The 22,495-nt window shown below is 39.6% G+C and overlaps 1 protein-coding gene across 1 annotated transcript; it reads left to right on the top strand.

The window, feature by feature from the left end:
• Positions 1-17,758: 17,758 nt before the first annotated feature.
• LOC140242134 (uncharacterized) lies at positions 17,759-22,214 on the top strand. The gene is made up of 4 exons (XM_072321895.1): positions 17,759-17,883; positions 18,808-18,980; positions 20,865-21,161; positions 21,534-22,214. Exons 1-4 carry the CDS (start codon positions 17,832-17,834, stop codon positions 21,750-21,752), a joined length of 741 nt encoding a protein of 246 aa, XP_072177996.1. The 5' UTR covers positions 17,759-17,831; the 3' UTR covers positions 21,753-22,214.
• The last annotated feature ends 281 nt before the right edge of the window (positions 22,215-22,495 follow it).

Here is a 22,495-nt window from a genome sequence, read left to right on the forward strand (position 1 = left end):
TATATGCCACATAAATGATTTTATTATTATACAGGCAAACAGGAGAGAGAGGAAGAGAGAAGTGGAGAAGATTGGTATCAATTGAAATTGAATAGCTATATCACAACCCTTCTATACCGTTTTGGTGTAGACTAAAGAGTGTGATTTTCCATCATTGTTTTTCTTTGCTTCTTTTATTCCTGATTGGAATTCTGCGGACTATCTTATTTCTCTTTAATTTGTTAGAGCTTACTTTTCGTTGTCTTCTCTTCTTTCACATCCTTCTCCTTCTCATTATCTTTATTTTTTTCCTCCTTCTACTTCTTTTCTTCTTCTCCTCCACTATTTTTACTCATGGATTATATACGTAGTCTTTCTTCGAAAGAATTATGTATTTCATCGCATCGTTACCAATGCTGCTTCATGCTTTTTTAAAAAAAAATATCTCTATCGTAATTCTTATCATATTTTCACATGCTTGAGGCCTACGAAAATATCAAATGGAAAAAGTCAAAATCGCTTGATTGTAGAGTTGTATTTGTCGCATTGCTGCAATATTTTCGCTTTTTGGTAATGACCTTCGTTCGAGACGGTACGTGCTTCTCTTGCGAGGCATGGCTTTGTTTATGACAAGCTGCTGGTGTGGTTTGACTCTTTATAGGAAGGTGGACGTAAGAACATTTCCGATAGAAAAAGGTCCAAGCTTTTCCCACCCCATCACATCTCAAGCCCAGTCTCCGGCGGACGCCACGATTTTGACTGGTTGCCATGTCGAATGATACACACACACAGTTTTTGCTTGCCCTACTGACCCAGTTCGTGTCTTCCGTCGCCACTGAACGCATGAACGATCTTTTCTGAATGGACCCGACCCGGCGAATGTCGCAACACTTGTTCGCGCGGTGCGCTCTCTGAAACGGGCGGAAGCCAGAGGCGTTGAGAACGGCCTGTTGAGCACAGAAGGGCTGTTGAGAAGCACACTCACAATTAGTCTAAGAAGAGCAGACCAGGGTTGCAAGTGAGAACGAATTGTAGTGGATACATTCATTTTCGTGTTTTTGCCTTTCAGATTTCAGATTGCACGTAGTCGTTTTACAAATTTCTTTGGGCAATAAATCATTCAATTATTGTGCTTCGCAACTCGAAGCTGGAAAATATTTCAGTTACACATCAGAACCAACAGGTAGATCTATAGCGTCCTGTCAACTGAGTGCTGAACGTAACATGAATATGCCATTATGAAAAACACTGGTAAAAGGGGAATGCGTTTTGTAGAGGAGTAATGGCCTCAGAGAAAACGAACAAACAGAAAGCCCCATCTAGATTTATTGTTTGACTGAAACATTGTAAAAGATGTTGTTTTGTTGCTATTTGCCAAATATCAGAGAAACATCATTACTGATACCAGGGAGGTGGGAACCTCCCTGCTGCTGATGATACCATCATAAATGGGTGCTGTTCGTTATTCCGAAGGCTCGCTATTCCGAAGGTTCGTTATTCCGAAAGGTCGTTAATCCGAAACACGCAAATTCCCTATACCTAGAGGTTCGTTAATCCGAAAATGAAAAAGGGTTCGTTAATCCGAAAATTTGTGGCGTTATTCCGAAGGTTCGTTACTCCGAAGATTGGTTAATCCGAAAATGAAATTCGGAACAATGAACCTTCGGAATAACGAATCTTAGAAATAAAGAGCCTTCGGAATAACGAACCTTCGGAATAACGAACTGTAACCATCATAAATTCCACCGTCATTGCGCTGATGCATTGTAGTGGATATGAATTGGGAAGAAATGACCTTGTTTTGGCCTTGCAAAATAAGCATTTAGTGCACAGGTTACTAGAATATCAAGTTACGTGTCCATTTTCATTCCTTATCCATGTGATATTTTTTTTCTTCTGTTTATTCAAGTGCAGATTGGGTGAAACAAAATGATATGGCTTACACTTCACTGGGTCTTCAATTGTAGACTAGCCATCCTATTGTGGCAATGGCACGAAGAGACGACAGGATGACTGCCACGCGTCTCGCAAGGAGCCAGGCTCGTGCCAGAGGATCCACCGGTATCACACACTCTCAAATGGCTCGACGTGCACCTCCGACACACACACACAACACACACACACAGACACTCTAGCACCGCGTACCCACACTGGAGTATAATATACAGCACACCCATCCATTGATAGAACCTGAATAGTATATCATTGTGCAATTGTCGAAAAGGAACTGTGAAATCAGCGACAAATAATCGTAAAATAAACACGCGTCCCGGCCCGTTAGCATTATTGACCTTTCGCATACTGCCGAAATGTCGCTTTTTTCGGCTCCAAATGCACGCTCGATGAATTCCTCGTTGCACTTCACAATTTGCGCGACTGAGTAAAGATTTTTTCAACCGTTGTCCCGCTGCGTATTGTTTTGTTTTCTGCGAGTGTGAGACAGGGAGGGGATTTAAGTCGTGGCGACAGGGCGGCGGAGCTTTGTTCCTTTGCTTCCGTCCAAAATGCCTCTCTTTAAGACAGTGTGAAATACCTCGCATAACTTTCACAATGGTAAATGCTCAAAATTATCCCCCTAGAATTAAGGATTTGAAAAAAAAAAAAAGCATAAGTCGTCGCCAGATCAATTCGGAGCCTCTAAGAATGCGATCTATACACATTACTTCCTATAAGCATTTACATTTTCACCTGATCGCTATTCTATTTCTTAAGTTTTATCCTGGTATTATTGAGGGACATTAGAATGAGTGTGGTATGGGCACGGTGTCTTTACCTCGCCCTGTCGGAACGATTTAATTTCGTTTTAAGAACAAGAATGAGTGTGTAACGACAAAGAAAACCACGTGAGTTAGTGCGTATACTCAGAATGATATACAGAATTTTTTCTTTCTGGTATTCAAATATTATGTAGATACTTATTTGAATTCCAAACACCGCACACGCACACACATTGCACACAAACACACACTTGCTCACACCGTCGTGCGAGCATGCATTCTGTAATAGTTATCAGGTAATACGGAATGGGGCACACTAGTTGCGTAATAAGGCGGATGTACTCCAGCGATATAGGGGCATTTCCGTTAGAAACTCTTCTTCGCAAAGACCATCGATTCGGAGATGGACATACAATCGGACAACATTGAGTCAGTATTCATAAAATGTAAAGTGGGACAAGAATTGACCTGTGAGTATAGGGATGATGAAATAGTCCAAAATATTGCAAAAGATGACTTTTTCCCCATCCGCGAACAACCAACGGAAAGCAAAACAAAACATAAAACACGCACAAAAAATATATAAAAAAAAACAGGAAAATCGGAAAACACAACATTAGCAGTCCGTCAATAACTGTCTTCTGTAATTTATGATTGTGTTTTCTGCAATGCCACGCGATAATACAAGGAGATTCCGGTAAACACATTCCTTTTTGATATGGTGCTATATCGCTAATCGCAGGAAAGAAATGGTATTTGTTGTAGTGGGTACGACTACGAGTATTCTTATGGGGAAAAACACCATCAGCACAAATAAGCACTACCCCTTCCCCCATCCCACGGCAACATTAGTGAGAGCATGATATGCAGAATTTATCAAAACTCTCCTTTTATATCTAACATAACTATGTATATCATACATAGAACATACATGAGGTCAGAGAGATGGGGATAATCTAGCCACCTGTCAGTCTTTTTTATTTCATCTTTTATCATTTTCTTTTTTCTGTTCCGATCGAGTGCCAAGCGTCGAGCAAGTTTTTACCTTAAATTGGCGGGAAGGCACGGAGGAAAGAGAATCAGGGCGCCGGAAAATTCCTGCGGTCATTGCGATGTTTATGGCCGAGATCCGCCAAAACAAATAGTATTATGACACATTCAATGCCGGTAGCATTCCCGTTCGCTTACAACGGCTGCAATTCAAGCAAAACGAGCGGCGGGGAAGCCTCTGTGAAAAAAAAAATTAAGAAAAAGAGAAAGAGAGGGAAATGGAGACCTATAGGTCATCAAAAAATACCCAGCGACATTAGATACGAGACCAAGGATAGAATAATGCTTGCAGATTGGTGTAAAAAGGACAGGCTCTAGCCGATGAATCTATTGATGGTTTATTAACCATCTCAAGACTGACAATTACTACTTGTTACGCGTCCCCTTCTCTCGCCAGTAACCAGCGGTCAGGCGCTGACTTGAGCCAGAGGCGCCGGCTCGAGTAGCAGTGTCGCATGCTTGCTACCTGCTGGGGCCTTCGGGTTATGGTTTTCTGGCGTGTGAATACACTGCTTATTACGCTGTTTGTCAGCTATTAAGGCAATTATCTTGAAAGGTTAGAAAGATTGTTGTAGAAAAAAAAAGTATCATGACAGCTTGTGACAGACGGGCTCAATGAAAACATAACAACATGCGAGAACTGTATGGAGTATCCAAGGAAACAACTTACCACCATTACAAACCAATGAAAAAACCAACGTACATAGTTATACGTGTACACCTTTAATTGGCCAGTCACATCAACACAACGCCGTGAAGAACATTTCCAATAAGGTCTAATGACTAATAACAAGGTCGCAGAAATAGGAGTTTGGATATTTGATGTTCCCTGGATACTTCAAAATGTGGGGGATCATGATGACATATTGGGCTTTAAAGGCTGTCGGGGTAAGGTTTCGAACTCGTTAGACGTCGAGATGTTGGATTTGAAGGAGCATTAAGAATACATCGACTCTCTCATCAACTAGATCCATCCAGCTATTAGTCCTATAATTGAAAATTGCATGTAAAACATGTTACCCGCGAGACTAAAAGTGTTAACACTGGGTGATTGCATGGTGGAGGGTGTGGGGGAGGAGGAGGAGGAGGAAGAGGAGGAGGAGGAGGAGGGGGGGGGGGGAGGGAAGGAGGAGGAGGAAGAAGAGAAAGAAGGTGAAAGGAGGAGGGATTAGGGAGATGATGTGGATGATTAGCAGTGTCGATTAGGAATCGACTGTCTAGCCATGATGAGTTCCTCACTGTTTTCCAACTACCACACCACATCCCATCTCATGGGCGGATATGAGCGTGTTAGCTCCATATTCTCTACACTTCCCACGGTCTTCTTTTTCCTTCTTTTCTCTCTGCCAGTTTCCATCACGTCTTTCATACATCCGAGTATGTGGGGTTTCATTCACCCGAATCAATTCTTGCTTTATACCATATCTTTTATCTTTTTTTTCTCCGTTTGTTTGTTTGTTGTTTTTTTTTTGTTCAAAATATAGCATCCCCCATCACTGCACACCCTGCGGAGTAAACGATCTCGAAAAACCAACAGGGCAATTGACCCATAGCAAGGCGCACGATAGGGACACGGCGCAATACAGAGACCCACCTATTTACTCCTCTGTGGGAGCGCAGTTTCTCTTCCGCTAGCCCCTGCTCCTCTCTCGCTTAGCTCAGCCGGACATAACTGGGGAAGAAAGAGAGACAAGAACAGGAAAAAATGAAAAATGACAGAGAGGGAGAGAGAGAGAGATTGAAGGGAAAAAAAATACCCGAAAATCAAGTTCAAATGTCCCTCCTGTGTTTGTTTCTCCTCTTCGCCCAAGATAGACCGAACTTCTCCGAAAACCACCGGGAGTCCAAGACGTTGGTCTAATTTTAGGCGAGTATCATTCCTAAAATAATACGATTCTTGTGAAGCAGAGTTGACGCTGATTACTGTCAATATTGCTTTATTTGCGTTAAAAACAAAACAAAATACCTCTGTCACAACAACAGCAACACATTGCAGGATAAAATACAGGGAGGTGATGCCTTGGAACAACGGTGGAAAAACTTCCTCCAGAAACTCGGTTTAAATTGAGGTTACTTCTTTGTCAAAAAAAAGAAGAAGAAGAAGAAAGGAAAGAAGGTTTTGAATAAGCTAAAGAGTAAAGTCGAAAGGGTCTTGTTCTATTTGTCAAATGAATAGTGAAGCTATAGCTGTCATGATATCCTACCTAATGTTGTGTGGGTGTGGGGGATTTTCATCATCATTCTATAATCATTAGTTTAACTTGATTGTGCGCAGTCATTTCAAATCTATTTTTTTTTTACACCATTGTTTCTTTGAACATAAATATGCCATTATGCGTATGCTTCAGTTGCTCGTTCGCCTCAGCAGCCAAATCTTTCCTATCCAGTGGTTCAATTAAGGAACGACATTGTTAAATAGACAAGTTTTCAATAAAATAATCTTCACTTGAAATTTAAGCTTCATAACATCTTCGTAATGTATCAGAATTATTCTTAGAAGTTATGTTCATGCATTATACAACTTGGACTTTTTTTTTTTTAACAAATACTGCTGTATTTCATTATGAGACAAAACCTATATCTTATACCGATGTGATTTTTATTTCCTTTTGTCTCCTACAAAAGTTTGAATATAGAACAGGGATGGGAGAGAAGATCAAATTGGAATCCTTTCAATTTCACAGTTAATATCCCAACCACATGTCAATCTCTTTATGGAATTCCCTCAGAACGCCCTCGGAAGCTTATCTTATGTGGGACATGATATCCCGCATGCGCATAAAGTAAACAAGCTTGTTTCAAATTGTATTTGATGCATAAAGTTAAATTAAACCGACACTCGTAACAGAGGGATACAGAAGTAACTTAAAATTGTACACAATAAAAAAGAAAGTTATAGAAATTTCATGTTTTTTTTATCGTTTTCACTAGGCACCCCGAACAATTTGGTGTGGACTACATGAGGGTTTCAACAGTGTCACCTAGTACCTCCTTGGTCGAAGCACCGTTTCCATTTGATTACTACAGAAATCAAGTTTTTGTCAATGACGTAGCAACTGGAGCCAACTTCTTCTTGCATTTCATGAAGACGAGGAATATTTTGTCAAAGTAATTCTATGCGATGGGTAGGCCCAATAATATGATTAATCACTGTTTATTTCGTATCAAAAGATAAAATACAGAAAGCTTCGTGTGCGAGTCGTGTGCGTCTATAAAATTGTCACCCCATTTCTTGTGAATATCGCTTTTCATAACAATCATGACAGTTTGTGAAATGTAATCATATCCCAACCGTCTTACTTCGTATAATTCCCTTTCGAATATTCAAGCGGTTCCCAGCTGTTCCTCCTGGTATTAAGTTTCCAAAGAGTAGTAAATGTCAAGCGGTATTTGGCCAATATAGGCGTCACAGGCCAGATGAAGTCTCCGTGTTTAAGTATCATAATTATTATTGTATTATGCAGAGCTAATATTTCAGAGAGGTTGATGAATAACGGGTAAAGGAAGCATTTGAGAGCAACACACGCACGCGCGCGCACACACACACACACACACACACACACATATATATATATATATATATATATATATACATAACATAATTATTATAGTACATAGTACATACACGTTTATTGCCAAATTCGTTTAAGGTTTTGTCTTTATACTGAGATTGCATTTTTTGTTTTGTTTAAATCATCCATATCTTACATGTGTCGTATATTCTAACCTTGATTCACACAAAGTCTATTCTCTCTCCGTCAGTTGATTCATCTTTCCTCCTTCCTCCCTCCCTTCCTTTCTTATAGCATCCTTCCTATGTATCGTAATATTCATATTTATCAGAATACATTGTATGGAGTACATTTCATGAGAATAGATATGGATGGAAACTTTCCGCTATTATGTAGTCCCTCAGATGGATGGGAAATCACGCGTTATAGAATATAATTATGTTTGCTTGTTTGTTTGTTTGTTTGTTTGTTTGTTTGTTTGTTTGCTTGTTTGTTTGTTTTTGTTACGTGTTCGTTCTTGTTGTCTCTTCTTAGGCTGTTGTTGCTACTGTCTCTTCTTACTGTGTGTTGTAGTTGTTGCTGTTATGCTCTCATGTTGTCTGTTTCTTTGTGTTGATTGTGTATCGCTTGTACAGTATAATCATGGTACGTGTGCTTGGGTTCTCCCGTATCGTTCTACAAAGAGTTGTCTTTTCTACATTTTGCAGATCGTTCAAGACCAATGATACAACACATTTTCCGACTGAACTTTGACCCTACACTCCTAAACAGAAAAGGGTAAATCAGCGTCTTAAAAGGGGCGAGGAGTGACAGCGTTTTAAAAATTTTGTATTCACCCCTTTTCTTTCTGTATCTAGCACATCTAACTGTTGGATTCAGCTGGATAAAAGGGTGAATACAATATCTTAAAAACGCTGTCACTCCTCACCCCTTTAAAATATTGATTTACCCTTTTCTTTTTAAGAGTGTATATAGCTGTTGTTGTTGTTGTGTGTTGGTTTTTTTTTGTTCTATCAATTTTCTTTGATATTCAAATCTATATTGTTTGAACCGTGACAATAATATATGTATATACCTTTTCACATTTTGTGTGCATTTCATTGTCAAAAGAAAATACGTGTACATTGAAAATTAAATCAATTAAAACTGAAATAACATCCTAATTGAGGTAAATCCTGCGAAATCGTTGATACGTTGATTTGATGTCGCTTCGTGATGTTCATTTGAACTGCTATTGTTGTGAAATCTTGTCATCTGACCGCGTCTTCTTGTCCCATCCCATATAAAGAATAAGCGCGGATATTATAGATAAAAATTATCTGTATAAAGTCAGACATCCTCCTCCTACACTTCCCATATGGGCGTCAGCAGAGTCATTTGTAACCGATCTGAAAACATCGACTGTAAACGTAACTTAAAGGGATCATAGTTTTGGTTGAGATGGGGGATTCAGAGTTCATTGTGGGGGAGATAAGGAAACCACTTATGAATTATTAAAGAGCATAAAATGTTAAGAGGAATTCAAAGTTTATGTGACGGAAATCGGTTTTGAAATGGCTGAGATATCAAAAAAGCAAAGTAAAACAAAGTGGTCCTAATAAAATGTGGGTCCCAACTTTTATTAAGATCTCTTTGTCGTTTGGACATTTCAGCCCTTTCAAACCAATTTATCAGCTAACAATCGTCGAATTCCCATTAAAATTGTATGCTCTTTCATATTTCATAAGAGGTTTCTGATTATCTCACATAAAAGTAAGAAACCTGAAGCCCCATCTCAACCAAAACTTGGCCACCCCTTTAACCCTGTCTCTCTTGTTCCGCCACAATGGCATCCATTTTGTCATCACCACTGCTGACTATACCATCACTGTTTCACCATTTCCAGTGTCGTTGTAAATATCCCTTCGTCGTAGCATCAACTTGTCACCACATTGTCCATATCTCTCCCACTTCCACAATAATCATTGTCACAAAACAATCGCCACATATGTCGTAACTTTGCAGATGATAATCGCATTGATAATCGCATTCATTCCCAGCAACTGTTTATTTCACCATCTCAAGTAGTAGCATCCTCACCACCATCACCATCATCATCTCCATGATCATGATCATCATCATCGTCATCATCATCTCCATCATCACCACCGTCATTATCATCATCATCACCACCATCATCGTCATCATCATCGTCACCATCGTCATCATCGTCATCATCATCATCTTTATCCAAAGTTTAGCCACCATAAAAGTTTCTGCACCGACGTTCTCTACATCGTGATCAGGTCTACTATGAAGAGCTAGGAGGTCAAGCTCATCGTCATTAGCGTGATCATCATCAGAAGCGCCACCATCATTATCATCATCATTACCATTACCCCTCTGTTATCGAAAAAAAAAAATCTCTCGAAGCAAAATTCCAAAATCCGTGAAAAAGAGTCAGATCAGAGTCAACAAGTTCCTCTTGATTTTGACTACGCCAAAGCCGCATACTTTTTATTTCGGAATACATGACAAGCACAACGGTGCCCGTATAATCCATCGCTTGAATACAGAACACAATTTCTCCCACGCTTCAGTGGTATTATTATCCATAATTTTGGGTCATCGAGTGAACACGATATCATTACCATTCATCAAATGATCGTTTAGTTTATGTATATAAGTATATACAGAAGCAGAGAAAATAAATTTTCTTCCACTGGCGAAACGAGCATGGCATATAAATCACTTCATGAATAATATGCTTAAAGTCTAAACTTAATGACTTCCTACAGAGCACATCATAAAACCTCATTAATTTGTCGTGTCATCAGATCACACAAACTGCATGTAGTCCGGGAGAAAAAAATTAATAGAAAGTTCAACCATGTTCTAGATACACACTCAAATACACCAAACCGGTGGATTATTATCAATTGGGAAGAAAGATTACTTTTGTTTAATATGTTTTTCTCCTCACTACAAATGTACTACAGTTAAACTCGCATAAGTCGATCTTCTCGGGACTGAGCAAAGCACATCGACTTAGGCGAGTTTCGACTTGTACGTAAGTCGAAAAAAATCGACTTAAAGTTACACCACACGTACATATGTATAATGTACATGTATGTTGTCTACTCTGGAGCCGAGAGCTGGAGCGGTGTGCCCGATATTTGCCCTTCAGCAAGACACTTTATCCACATTGATGCAGGCCAGGGCTCCACACTATAACTTTCATTTTGGTGGCCCCAAAATGATTGATTTTTATTTTTTGGTGGCCCGAACAAAAAAAAAAACAAAACAAAACAAAACAAAACAAGCAAAACTAAATCGGTCCTACGTTCGGTCCGAAAGTTACCGTTATTTATTTCTGATTGTAAAAGCAATCATCCACCATTTACAAGTATTTTAACACCTTCCGGAGCCGAATGTTGCCGTTAATCATTTTCAAATGTAAAAACAAGCAACCGACATTCATTCTAGGATCTTACGGAGCTGAATATCATCCTTATTCATTTCCGAACGTGAAAGCAAACATCCGCTTTTTATTTCATCATCTAAATGAGCCGATTGATACCGTTAATCATTTCCAAATGTAAAAGAAACAGTCTGTTACTTATTTTAGCATCGTACGGAGCAGAATATTACCGTTATTCGATCTCCAAATTCAAAAGCAAACACCCGACATTTATTTTATGATCGTAAGGAGCCGAATGTTACTGCTGTCCACTTCCGAAAGTGAAATGAATCATGTGACATTTATTTTGGCATCTTCAGGAGTCGAATGTTACATGCTATTTACTTTCGAACGTAAAAGCGAACTTTCGGCAATTATTTCATCATCGTACTGAGATGAATACTATAGTTATTCATTTCCGAACGCCAAAGCAAACATTCAACATTTATTTTAGCATCTTCCGGAGCTGAATGTTATTGCTATTTACTTTCGAACATAAAAGCAAACATAAGACATTCATTTTATCATCGGACGGAGTTGAATACTATTGTTATTCATTTCCGAACGTTAAAGAAATATCAAACATTAACTTTACCATTAAACGCAGCTAAATGTTACTGTTATTCATTTCGAAATTTAAAAGCAAACATCCGACAGTTATTTAGCATCGTATGGAGAAGAATATTACTGCTATTCACTTCCGAACGTAAAAACAATCATCTGACATTTATTCTAGCATCTTCTGGAGCCGAATTTTATTGCTATTTACTTTCGAAAGTAAAAGCAAACACCCGACATTTATCTCATCGTCGTACGAAGTTGATTATTATTGTTATTCATTTCCGAACGTCAAAGGGATAATTCGACATTTACTTTAGCATCTTCCGGAGCTGAATCTTAATGTTATTTACTTTCGAACGTAAAAGTAAACATCCGACATTTATTTCATCATCGTACGAAGTTGATTATTATTGTTATTCATTTCCAAACGTCAAAGGGATAATTCGACATTTACTTTAGCATCTTCCGGAGCTGAATGTAATTGTTATTTACTTTCGAACGTAAAAGTAAACATCCGGCATTTATTTTATTATTGTATGGAGTTGAATATCATTATTTTTCATATCCGAACGTCAAAGCAAACATTCGACATTTATTTCAGCATCTTCCGGATCCTTTTTTTTAAATCCTTATTCATTTCCGAACGCAAAATCAAATCTCTGACATTCCAAAAGTATAAGCAAACATCCGACATTTATTTCAGTATTATACGGAATCGAATATTACCGTTATTCATTTCCAAAATTAAAAGAGCAAACATCTGACATTTATTCAGCATCTTATGGAACCGATTGTTACCGCTTCATTTCCAAAACTGAAGGCAAACATTTGGCTTTTTTGGTGGCCCGGCGTGCGTTTTTGGTGACCCCGGTCGCAAATTAACCATTCGCGAAATCGTGATTCGATTCGCGAAAAGACTCCGCTAAATATAAGGCATAGATCGCTACACTCGGCAGGGGCTACGTCGTCCTTTCACCAGGTCTCGTTACAAAACCAAAATCTCGCGTGAGTTCTTGCGTTACCTATCGTTAATGTTAACGAAACATCGTTAATTTGCGCTAGGGATCGTTACTCATCGTTGCTACAAACGTTAATTTTCCCGATCGTTAGTTTGCGTTACTAACGATTCAGGTGAAACCGCTTGCGTTAATGAAACGTTAATGTTTATTTACGCAGTTTCTTTTGGTATATACTGTATGTAAACAAAAACTGGCGTCTCGTGATTTTGACAGTGATTTATTACACAATAAAATCTTATTCGACTTAGGCACAGTGAATTCAATGGTTTTTCCGTGAAAGTGTTCTTGGAATTTCATCGACTTAAGCGATTATTCGACTTAAAAAATTCGACTTATGAGTGAATTAATACACGTAAGTCAATGGGGAAAAATCGGGACTTTTTAAAATTATCGACTTGCGCGATTATTCGACATATGCGATGTCGACTTAGGCGAGTTTAACTGTACTCTTTCCCTGACCATGGAGAACAGTGAAACAAACATACTAATCAGTGTTATGTATTCTTGTTCTCGCTGTCTCTCGCTTACATATTATCTGCGCTTGATATATCAGTTGAAGACATCAAGATTACTCCCCTTTTCCCACTTTCTTTCTTTTTTTTTTTGTCTGTTAGCCTTAAAAAATCGTTGCTATTGTGCCAATAGCTGTCAAGCTATATACCACCTTATGATATATAGGAACATTATAATGGAAGACGTTTGGACAAACACTGAACCATTGTGACAACATATTATCATGAAGTTGTAAGAGTGCATATACATCTCATAAAAGTTTAGTTTAAAAAATATGTGATGAACCAATTGACGGTACTCGAGTTGAAATTATGGAATTCGAGGTGACAGGAATAGCAGCATATTCTGAATTAAAAAAGGATTGCCATTTTTGTCCACGGTGAATCTAAAATTTCTTTATAGTGGCTCGAAACAGAAAATAGTATATATTTGATTTTTTTAATCCCTTCAACGAATCTTTCAGGAAAAGAACAATTCAATCGTTAAAATAAAAATGTTTACGTATAGTAGTAAAATGCAGCACAGACGATCAGTGTACACTGGCTTATTATGGACTCAATTTACACAGTGGTCTATGAGATCGATACCGATAGCACTTTGCACATGCTATATCAATGAAAACCCATCGCCCGACATTGAGCGTGGTGCCCTACATCATGGAAGACGTCATGGTAAATCACATTTTCTCCATCAGCATTTGTTTTTAACATCATAAACATCATACCTGTAAAGCAATGCTATGTTTGGTCCCATATGAATCTACGTAGATAGATCCAATCATCAAAAAAGGATGTAATTAATAAGGGGTATGATACACGTATCACTTTATCAAAAACCAAAAAATCGGCTGTGACAATTGAGTTACTTTCTGCCCAACCCACCGGTGAGATTGAGGGGGTTAAATAGCTTGGATGCATTTTACAGCAAACAATCCAACTAGCAGCCGAGACACATGTATTTGGTCATCCTTACGGCTTATGAATGACACACAGACACATACTATACATACTTACACGCGATGGTGCATTAGTACAACGAAGAGTATAATATACGTGCACATCCGGGAATACACATTTACGTTGTATCGCTGAAAATCCGATTTGACAAAGCGTACAAAAAAGAAAAGAAAAGAAAAAGGATGCGATTTGTCTGATACATGTACCTAACTCCTTGATTAACTGCCAATACAGTACTCTTCCTATACATAGGGGGACAACAATTGATTGCACAAATTCAGGTATGAAATTGATAGGCTTTTCTTTTATTACTTGAGGTATCCTCTTACTCAGTCGTTGAATAGAGCTGAACTCGGGCTGTTATCAGAAGGGAACAAGTGACATCGCACTCCATTGAAGCTCCATGGTCGTACAAAGGGGGTAATGGAGAGACTGGTATACTAGTACCTCCTTGGTCGTAGATCGTTCGACATTGGAGGCACATCTCCGAATATGGCACCTGCAGAACGCCCTCACGCTTTCACGTTTTGTAATTTCGACACTTCGTTACAAAATGCTTTGGACTCAGTACTTGGCTCGCCTGTTCACACGTGTCCGTATATCAAAATGACGTAATTCTTCCAGTGAAGCATTTCAAGAATAAAGCGGATCGCTTATCATCGATTTTTCTTTTTCTCCACAGGTCTGGTTAATGTATACCTTGATTTTTTAAAGTTTCGTTACTCAACGTTCTCGTAACGTTTATGAAAGATCTATTCGACTGAATGAAATATCAATGAGACAATAATTACGTCAGGTTTCGGTAATCCAAAGTCAAGTCAGCCTGTACCAGCTCAAGAACAGCCTAATTTTCCAGAAATAAGAAAGAAAAGGCAAATTAGAAGCATGGATTAGTCCTATCATACTCAAAGTTTTATGACGAGGATAATGTCCAACAATAATACATTTTTACTTTTATACTAGAACACATCTGTTGAATTATGTCTTGTGACACCTTGTTTCACCATTAGATACAAATATGATTATGAGAGAAGGAACATTTGTCCAAAGACACAATTTTGTTACTTGGCTGTTTATCTGTTTGTTTATTTTTCGTCTGTTTATTCTATTTGAGCAACATGTATGCCTAAACGTGATTACATTTGCCCCGGTCCGGACATGGTCATAAAGCTGCATGAATGAACTATCCACTGTTGAAGACACAGTTTTATCTGATCGTGTGTTCCTGTCATTGATTTGATCAGCATGCCTAAGTTTGGTGGCAACAATTACATCGACAGGATGAATGAACTCTTCATGAACGTTTGCAAACCGTGTTTATAGTGCTACAAATAGACCTCCGTCCTTTCATGTTTAGTCGCTATACTTTCAACGTTCACACGGAAACCACTATATACAAACATACACACACCGTATCGACCTCTATGGAAGTCTGGATATCGAATGCGAGGTCATATACTGTCACGTCCATGACTATTGTGGACAGCAGCAATTCTACATACACTGACATATATTCTATATACACTGACATATATTCTATATACACTGACATATATTCTATATACACTGACAAATTGGTTGATCGAAGACTGTAACTACACTGAATCAAGCTGACAGATACAATCTCAGAAATTGACTTCGACTCCCACGAGATTATTTTTTTTTCAAAAGAAAACAAACATGATCTCATACAAATCAGCTCTTTTTGTACATTAAATAGATTGTATCGAAATTACAAAATTGCATCAACTTCATTATCATTGCACCATGTGGTAACATTGTATCCGCGTTTTATGTACAGTGTGCATAATATTATAATTATATACATACACACACACACACACACACACACACACACATATATATATATATATATATATATATATATATATATATATACAAGCACACACATATATAGGCTTATTTCTTATATAGCGCTATATCTATACTTACACACTACAGTGCGTTCAGTATAACAGACATACACACACACACATTCACACATAAATATTATAGTACGAATCGAGATTGTGTGCACAGATATTGAAACCGTAAATATCTTCGTTCTGAAATCCCCGCTGCAGTAGGAATCATCTCGGACTCGAAACTACGATTCAACCCAGTATAATTGATTGATCACCACATCAACTTTCATTTATGGTGACAGCATCCGCTTGGCAAATGCCCCCCCCCCCCCATCAAAGCGGAGCCTACGTGTATATTCATAGGCATTGATTATCATTTGCCGATGAAACAAAACCTAGCTTTAGTGCCTCAAAATAGTTATAAAATGTGAGTTAGGGATAGAAACAACCAATATAGAAATGTTAATCAGTATGATCAATGTGAAATATTGTTAAATATACAAAATGTGAATAGTAGTTGTAATGAAATTGTTTCTAGAATAAACCGTCTACAATTATGGTTTATTGAGAAAAATCTCCTTTATATTTTAGGTTTTATTGCAATTTTTTATATGGTAGGATGTTTTGTGATACAACTAACCTGCACATCAGTGCATCACATGTGATAACTCGGACATTTTTTTTTTTTTGTAATCACTGCTCCCAATAGTAAACAATACAAAGTAGGTCTAAATACTACCTCATGAGTGTGCCGACAAGCGGCGCTGAAATGAAAAGTAATTTTACTCATAGGCCTACTTTGTATATGAATGATCATACTGGGCACTCGAACGAAGAGATAAGTTGTTGAAAAATTAATGTACGCAGGGATCTGTCTTCAGTTAGTGCACTAAATCTACTACAAGACATATTTAAAACATTTGTAAACAGTCTAGGTTTGGATGGTAAGCATTTTCACGCGAATATGGCATGGGAGGCCTAAACGGTTTTCTGAACAAATCACACTGAATCTAGTGAAAACGTACGCAGTAGTAAGTATCATTCACGTAATTATACAAAGACAGATTAAACGCATTCAGATGCACACGTACTCGGAAGGACAAGCATGAATCAGATTGGTGGCTATACGAGGCGTGTTATCAACTGACTGACTGGTATCGAATGGACACGGGACGTGTTGAGATCGAGCGACCGCCGTCAAAGGCTGTGAGGTGAAGACTGACTCTGTCTGACTTTCTCCTTCGCGGCTCCCCGACGCTGTCCCACTCATTTCGACGCCCACGCATTCCTGCTGGATCAACCTCGACTTCAACAGACAGTACTCAGACAAGTCCGTGATCATTTTTTTTTTCTTTTTGAGCGACAGAGAGAGAGAGAGAGAGAGAGAGAAAGACAGACAGAAATTGCGAGAAATAGTCTGACCATTAGTTCCGATTCCGCACGTACCCGTGTTCATCGCAGCAACAGAAACCAAGGAAATAAATCAGAATCTCTCAATGTAGACATTATTATCGCGGTATAATGTTGGTGAGGCATTCTTTACTCTCCTCCTGCTCCTTGTTTGGATAAGCCAGAAATCGGATATCCTATCCACCACTTTTTGACGTCTAGCCGGTTGAACAGAGTGAGCATAATAGCACTTCCCCTGGCAAAGCGGTGTATTTTGGTATCACTACCGGGTAACACAATGTTCACGGTCGAGGCGACGACTATTTTTCCTCGGTCGACTCGTCTGAACAGCTTGGTTACCGTGTACAAGCGAACGCTCGTTCGCGAATCAACACAACTTTGTTGTACACCGCAGTGCTTCGCGACACACGTGGGCTGGTGGTGGGCGTGTTTTACAAGTAATGAATATGCATGACTCTGTGCCATCACTGAACCTATCCGGTTGTAACCGAGTGCAAGCATTCTATTGGTCTAAAACTTTTTATGACGTCATGGTCTGGCTGACGTATCTGCCCTCGCTCGCTCTCTCGTACGGCGGTCTGCATGTGCATTGATGAATCATAATTTTCCACGCCCACCTGACGGAGCTCGCCGATAAAAACAGCCGAAGCTCCATGTTGAAGGCAATCACAGCGATATCACGAATTGAAACAACACGTGTCATCAGAACATTTTCTCGTTCCTATCACACGATTTTTCACAGGCTTGTTCCCGCGAGTGACAGCTTACTTCACTTTATTCGGATATTTGAGATTATATACATTGGACATCATGAGGAGTGGACACATCTCATCGCATCCCATCGTGCTTGCGATAACACGCGGTAAGCCTTACAACTGTGGTGTTTTTGTCTTAATTGCAGCGCTCTTTGAGACAACTGAGGTGTTTCTATTTGATAATCACGAATCTTGTACTCATCATTGTAACAATGCACTTAATGCAAAGGTTTTGTGTACAAGCTATTCCATGTGTGACGGTTATTTAAGAAATGATCACCCATCACTCTTGCTGGCTACGGTGTTTACGATGCTGTATCTGTGCTTGTTTAGCAAATTGGATGATCGGTACATTGTATACATTTATCGTTTTCCTCGCGAATGCTCTAAGCTAGCTGTAAGTCACACGTGTTTCAGTGAGCTCTGCGACGTCATAAAATTTAAATTTGGGATTCCTCCACTTTGTATATTATGTTGATACCCAATAGCCACATCTGGCCGTCGGAACCGGTTGCATTATCTGCACTTCTCAGGATTTTCCACGGTTTATTGCGAATTAATTGTGGAAATCTCGATATCTCATTTGAACTGGCAGCCAAGGTACTCACGAGATCAATGTAAACAATCGTAACGTGGGGCTGCCAGGGCATTTTTGCACGCTCTTTGGAGACTTGCCAAATCGCCTGCATTCCTGCGCTATTGATTTTTTTTTTTTGTTCTCTTTCCCCATCTCATACCACGTGTTCCATCGTTATGACACTTCCGCGTGGTGAATGCTTCCAACAACTGAAACTATGTTCCGAACGCTCCTTTCATTTCTTTCGATTGAAGCGTAGTCGTATAGTCGTATGTTTTGTTTTTACATGCAAACTAAAAACATGTATCCCTTCAAACGAGGACACTTAGCCGGAGCACATTCTTGAATTCGACTAACAAAATAATCTCTTCTACAAGTAGTAAAAGTATTCTCGCTTTCAATAAAACGGCCGAATTTCACTATTTAACTTTTATTTTGTCCGTTACGTCCACAGCTTTCTTAGGCCTGACGTTACTGGGCAGATCATACCTCTCGCTCGCTGCACCAACGAGCGCACCATTGGAATATATCGAAACACCTGCAGCTTCGACAGAACAACTCCACCAGTTCCTTACAGACGCCACTCTATCATTAGCCCATAACGCGAGGCACGTTTATATAGAATTTGTAAGTACCTCTGCAATGTTTGATTTGATTTGATTCGATTCGATTTGATGTTGATAGCGCTTTCTATTTTGTAGAAAAGAGCTTAGCTTAGGTAGTAAGTTAGAAGAAGTATTGTAAGAGTTGACGGAGGGGAGGGGGTCCCTTTCTCACCCCTTCCTCGCTTTCTTCAATCCCAAATTCCAGAGCTGAGTATTGATCACTGATGTCATTTGTATAACCACTCTGTCGTTGGTAGAAGAATCTGCGCCCATACCCAGCATGCGATCAAAGTTGAAGTGGGGAAATTTTGCGGTGATGATATTATTATCACTAAAGAAGGTTATCGATCGAGAGTGGCGCGAACTAATGTCACAACCGCTTGTGCCCGTGCACTCATCTTGGCCAATAGAATCCAGTTCAACGTGCATCTAGATGAACACTTTCATTGCACAAGCCAATTCATTTCCTCTGTTCGCATACTTTTCCCCACTTGTCATCAAAACTGTTACTACTTTGCCCGCAGTGACACTCATCATGCTGTAGAAACTAGTAAAAGACATCACCCAGTCCTAAGCATGTCATTTCCTGCAGAGTGTTAAGAGTGTTAAACAAATAGAATACTCAGGCCTCTCTACAGCTCTGATCGAGATACTGACGTCATAAATCCTGCAAACAAGCCGTGGGAGTTAGCTTATGTATAAACCTGGCTCACTCACAAATACATCATGCGCCATTTCTCCTTTGCTACTGTAAAGAGACAGGGGAGAGCAAAGAGAGGAAGGACATTTATCAAAACTATATTTTTGTCAAGTCCAGCTCTTATTCAATCATCTGGTTACACTCAGCATGCTGACTATTGACCATGTTTCAATAAATTGTATTTTCGTTTAAAAAAAAGTTAACTAATTCCCTCGGGTGGTAATCATCACTATCATCATGCTAGCTGTTGTCTTAGTATCAATGTGATGATTGCATGTTTCTATCCTTACATAATTGCCATTTTCGACGTTACGAATTGAAGAAGAAATGGCAGTGCTCTTTATCATGTTGCTCCCACCAGTGATGAATGTACAACAATTATATGCAACGTCTAAAAAGAGATAATGATAATGGGTATTGCACTCTGAACAATACTTTGAGGGCTTGGAACAAATCCCTTACGAATATTTCCACATATTGTAGCAGGGAGAAAGGGCAGTATAGGAGGATCGCATCGTTTTCGCCCAGGCGCGGATTTGGTGAAGAGCAACATACAAAGGGAGGGGGAATTCACGGATCAGGCGCGACAGATTCGATATATTGATTAGTATTTGGCCGGGTGTTACAGGGTGGCCCATTACAACCCTGCATTCTTTCTCATTCTCTCTTCCATATAAGTCAGGGGGACTGATAAAAGGGTAATTAATTCATGCTCCGTCGCCGACAATAGAAAAAGGCTAACAATGACATACCACGGCAATGTTCCGGCGTTCTTTGGATTTTTCTCTTCCGTGACCTTAATATTTCTTCGAACGCGAACAGGGATCGATTATATAGACTGTTGTGTTGAGAGGGGGCGGAGGGGGGGGGGGGGGGGGGGGTTGGACTCGGGGAAGGAACCAACTATCGAGGGTCGCCCCCTGGCCACGTAACTGGCCACCCGTGCCATCATGATGAAACATGTACTTTTGAAATGTGTGCTTCGAACAGTGCAGGAGAAGCGGTGGCATTTTAGTTGACCATGGCGAAATTTGACGTGAAAGGGAGAGTAGTATCGATCATGAAAAATAAGCTCGGTTAAGGAACCCGCTCGAATCGAAAAAGCACACGATTATGATTGATATATAGCCCTTAGGTATTGATGCTCATTCGTTGACAAGAGTCTCTCTATTTTTTTATACTACTTTGCCCCCCCCCCCCCCGCAGAAAAATCAGCGCTTCGGTGTCGAAACGGAAGTCGACCCTCGCACGTTCAAAATTGTGGGCATGCCCGAGGTGACGGAGCTGGAGCTGCCGTCGACGAGGTTGAGCCACTCCGAGGAGGACTTGATGGAGACGCACGAGGCCAACCTGGGCATTTACTACAGCGCCATGGAGTTCGTCATCTCCGACGAAGCGATGTACATGGGCGCCGACGGGTTCCTGGACCAGCACGCCAGGGACGCTACCTTCAAGCACATCAAAGACCACATCTCTACGGCGACGCAAAAGATCAGAGACCTTGTAAGTGCGCCCTCACGCTCTGTGAATGAATAATTTTGTTATCATCCTCATGATCAGCATTATGATACCGCCTCGCCTATCACGGTCTCTCAATGCACATAATTTTAAAATTTGGTTTTGGGGAATACCTTGATAGTTTACAGCGGCCTTTCTACTTACAGAAGGACTGACGAGGCTCAGTCCAGTCCAGTTAGGAAATTTGACAATCTTGTATCAGCTGCTGCAAACTAAAGTCATGATAAACCCAGGACAATAATTCATCGCCAGTGGTAAATTAAACTTTTCGTGTGTTAAGGCCCTAACACCGCAGTTGATGATAAATTGATAACATTTCCATTTTTTTCTTCCCGTCTCATTTTCTCCAACTTTCAGAAGGAACGCAAGGGCTATACCCGAGGCGTGAACCAGACCCCGGCTATCGGCAACCTGGCCCAGTCATTTCGCAACCAGAGCGACGAACATTTCAGGAATATAAGGGATCTATGTGTCCTGTACGAAATCTACAGATATAGCAACGAGGTTCTACACCCCGACGCGCGAATGCAAGCGAGCAGACACAGCAACAGTGACGCTACTGCATCCATTAGGTAAAACGAGGATATGTGTTCTTGTATTTGATTAGCACATAGTTATGTAATCATGCTTTAAAAATAATTTATTTCGAAAGTCTTATTAAGCAAAAATAGGAAAAAAAAAGAATACTTTCACATTTGAATGTTGTCCGTGTGGACTCTTTTCCTGTGTACGTAGCCACATTCGGCAAGAAACGTAGTCTCTTCTTGGTGCATTTATTCGAGTTATTGTTTATTACACCATTGTTTTAACTGATGCACATGTATTTATTACTCTGCTATTTATTTCTGGTATGGCGAATCGCCACATAAATGTACGTGCTTGAAAAGCAAACGGGTGCTATGTCTATGTATAGCTTGTTATAATTCATAAGTTGTCATTACAACAGGACGTGTGCGTGCTAACTGGCATTTAAGAAAACAGCTCTATTAGATTTGAAAAAAAAAATAAAGAATTAATAAGTGGTGTGATATGAAAATATGGGGGGGGGGGGCGCTATTGTGTGAAAAGCGCTTTGCTAATTGAATTTTATGTAACAATATTCTGGATGACTCTGCGATTTGGAGCTTATGTGTATACACTTTGTCGGAGGATTCCATGCAATAAATGTATAGTGTTCGTTTTGTTGAATGTCAATACATGCGTTGTAATCATTGAAAAAAAAAAAAACCAAACAAGCAAAGGACACAAGCAAGTCAAGGCGAAGTTGGGCCAATACCACTTACAGACTTTAAGAATATGGGTTTTTAGATAATTTATAT

Source organism: Diadema setosum, chromosome 18, assembly GCF_964275005.1.
Source record: "Diadema setosum chromosome 18, eeDiaSeto1, whole genome shotgun sequence".
NCBI lineage: Eukaryota > Metazoa > Echinodermata > Echinoidea > Diadematoida > Diadematidae > Diadema > Diadema setosum.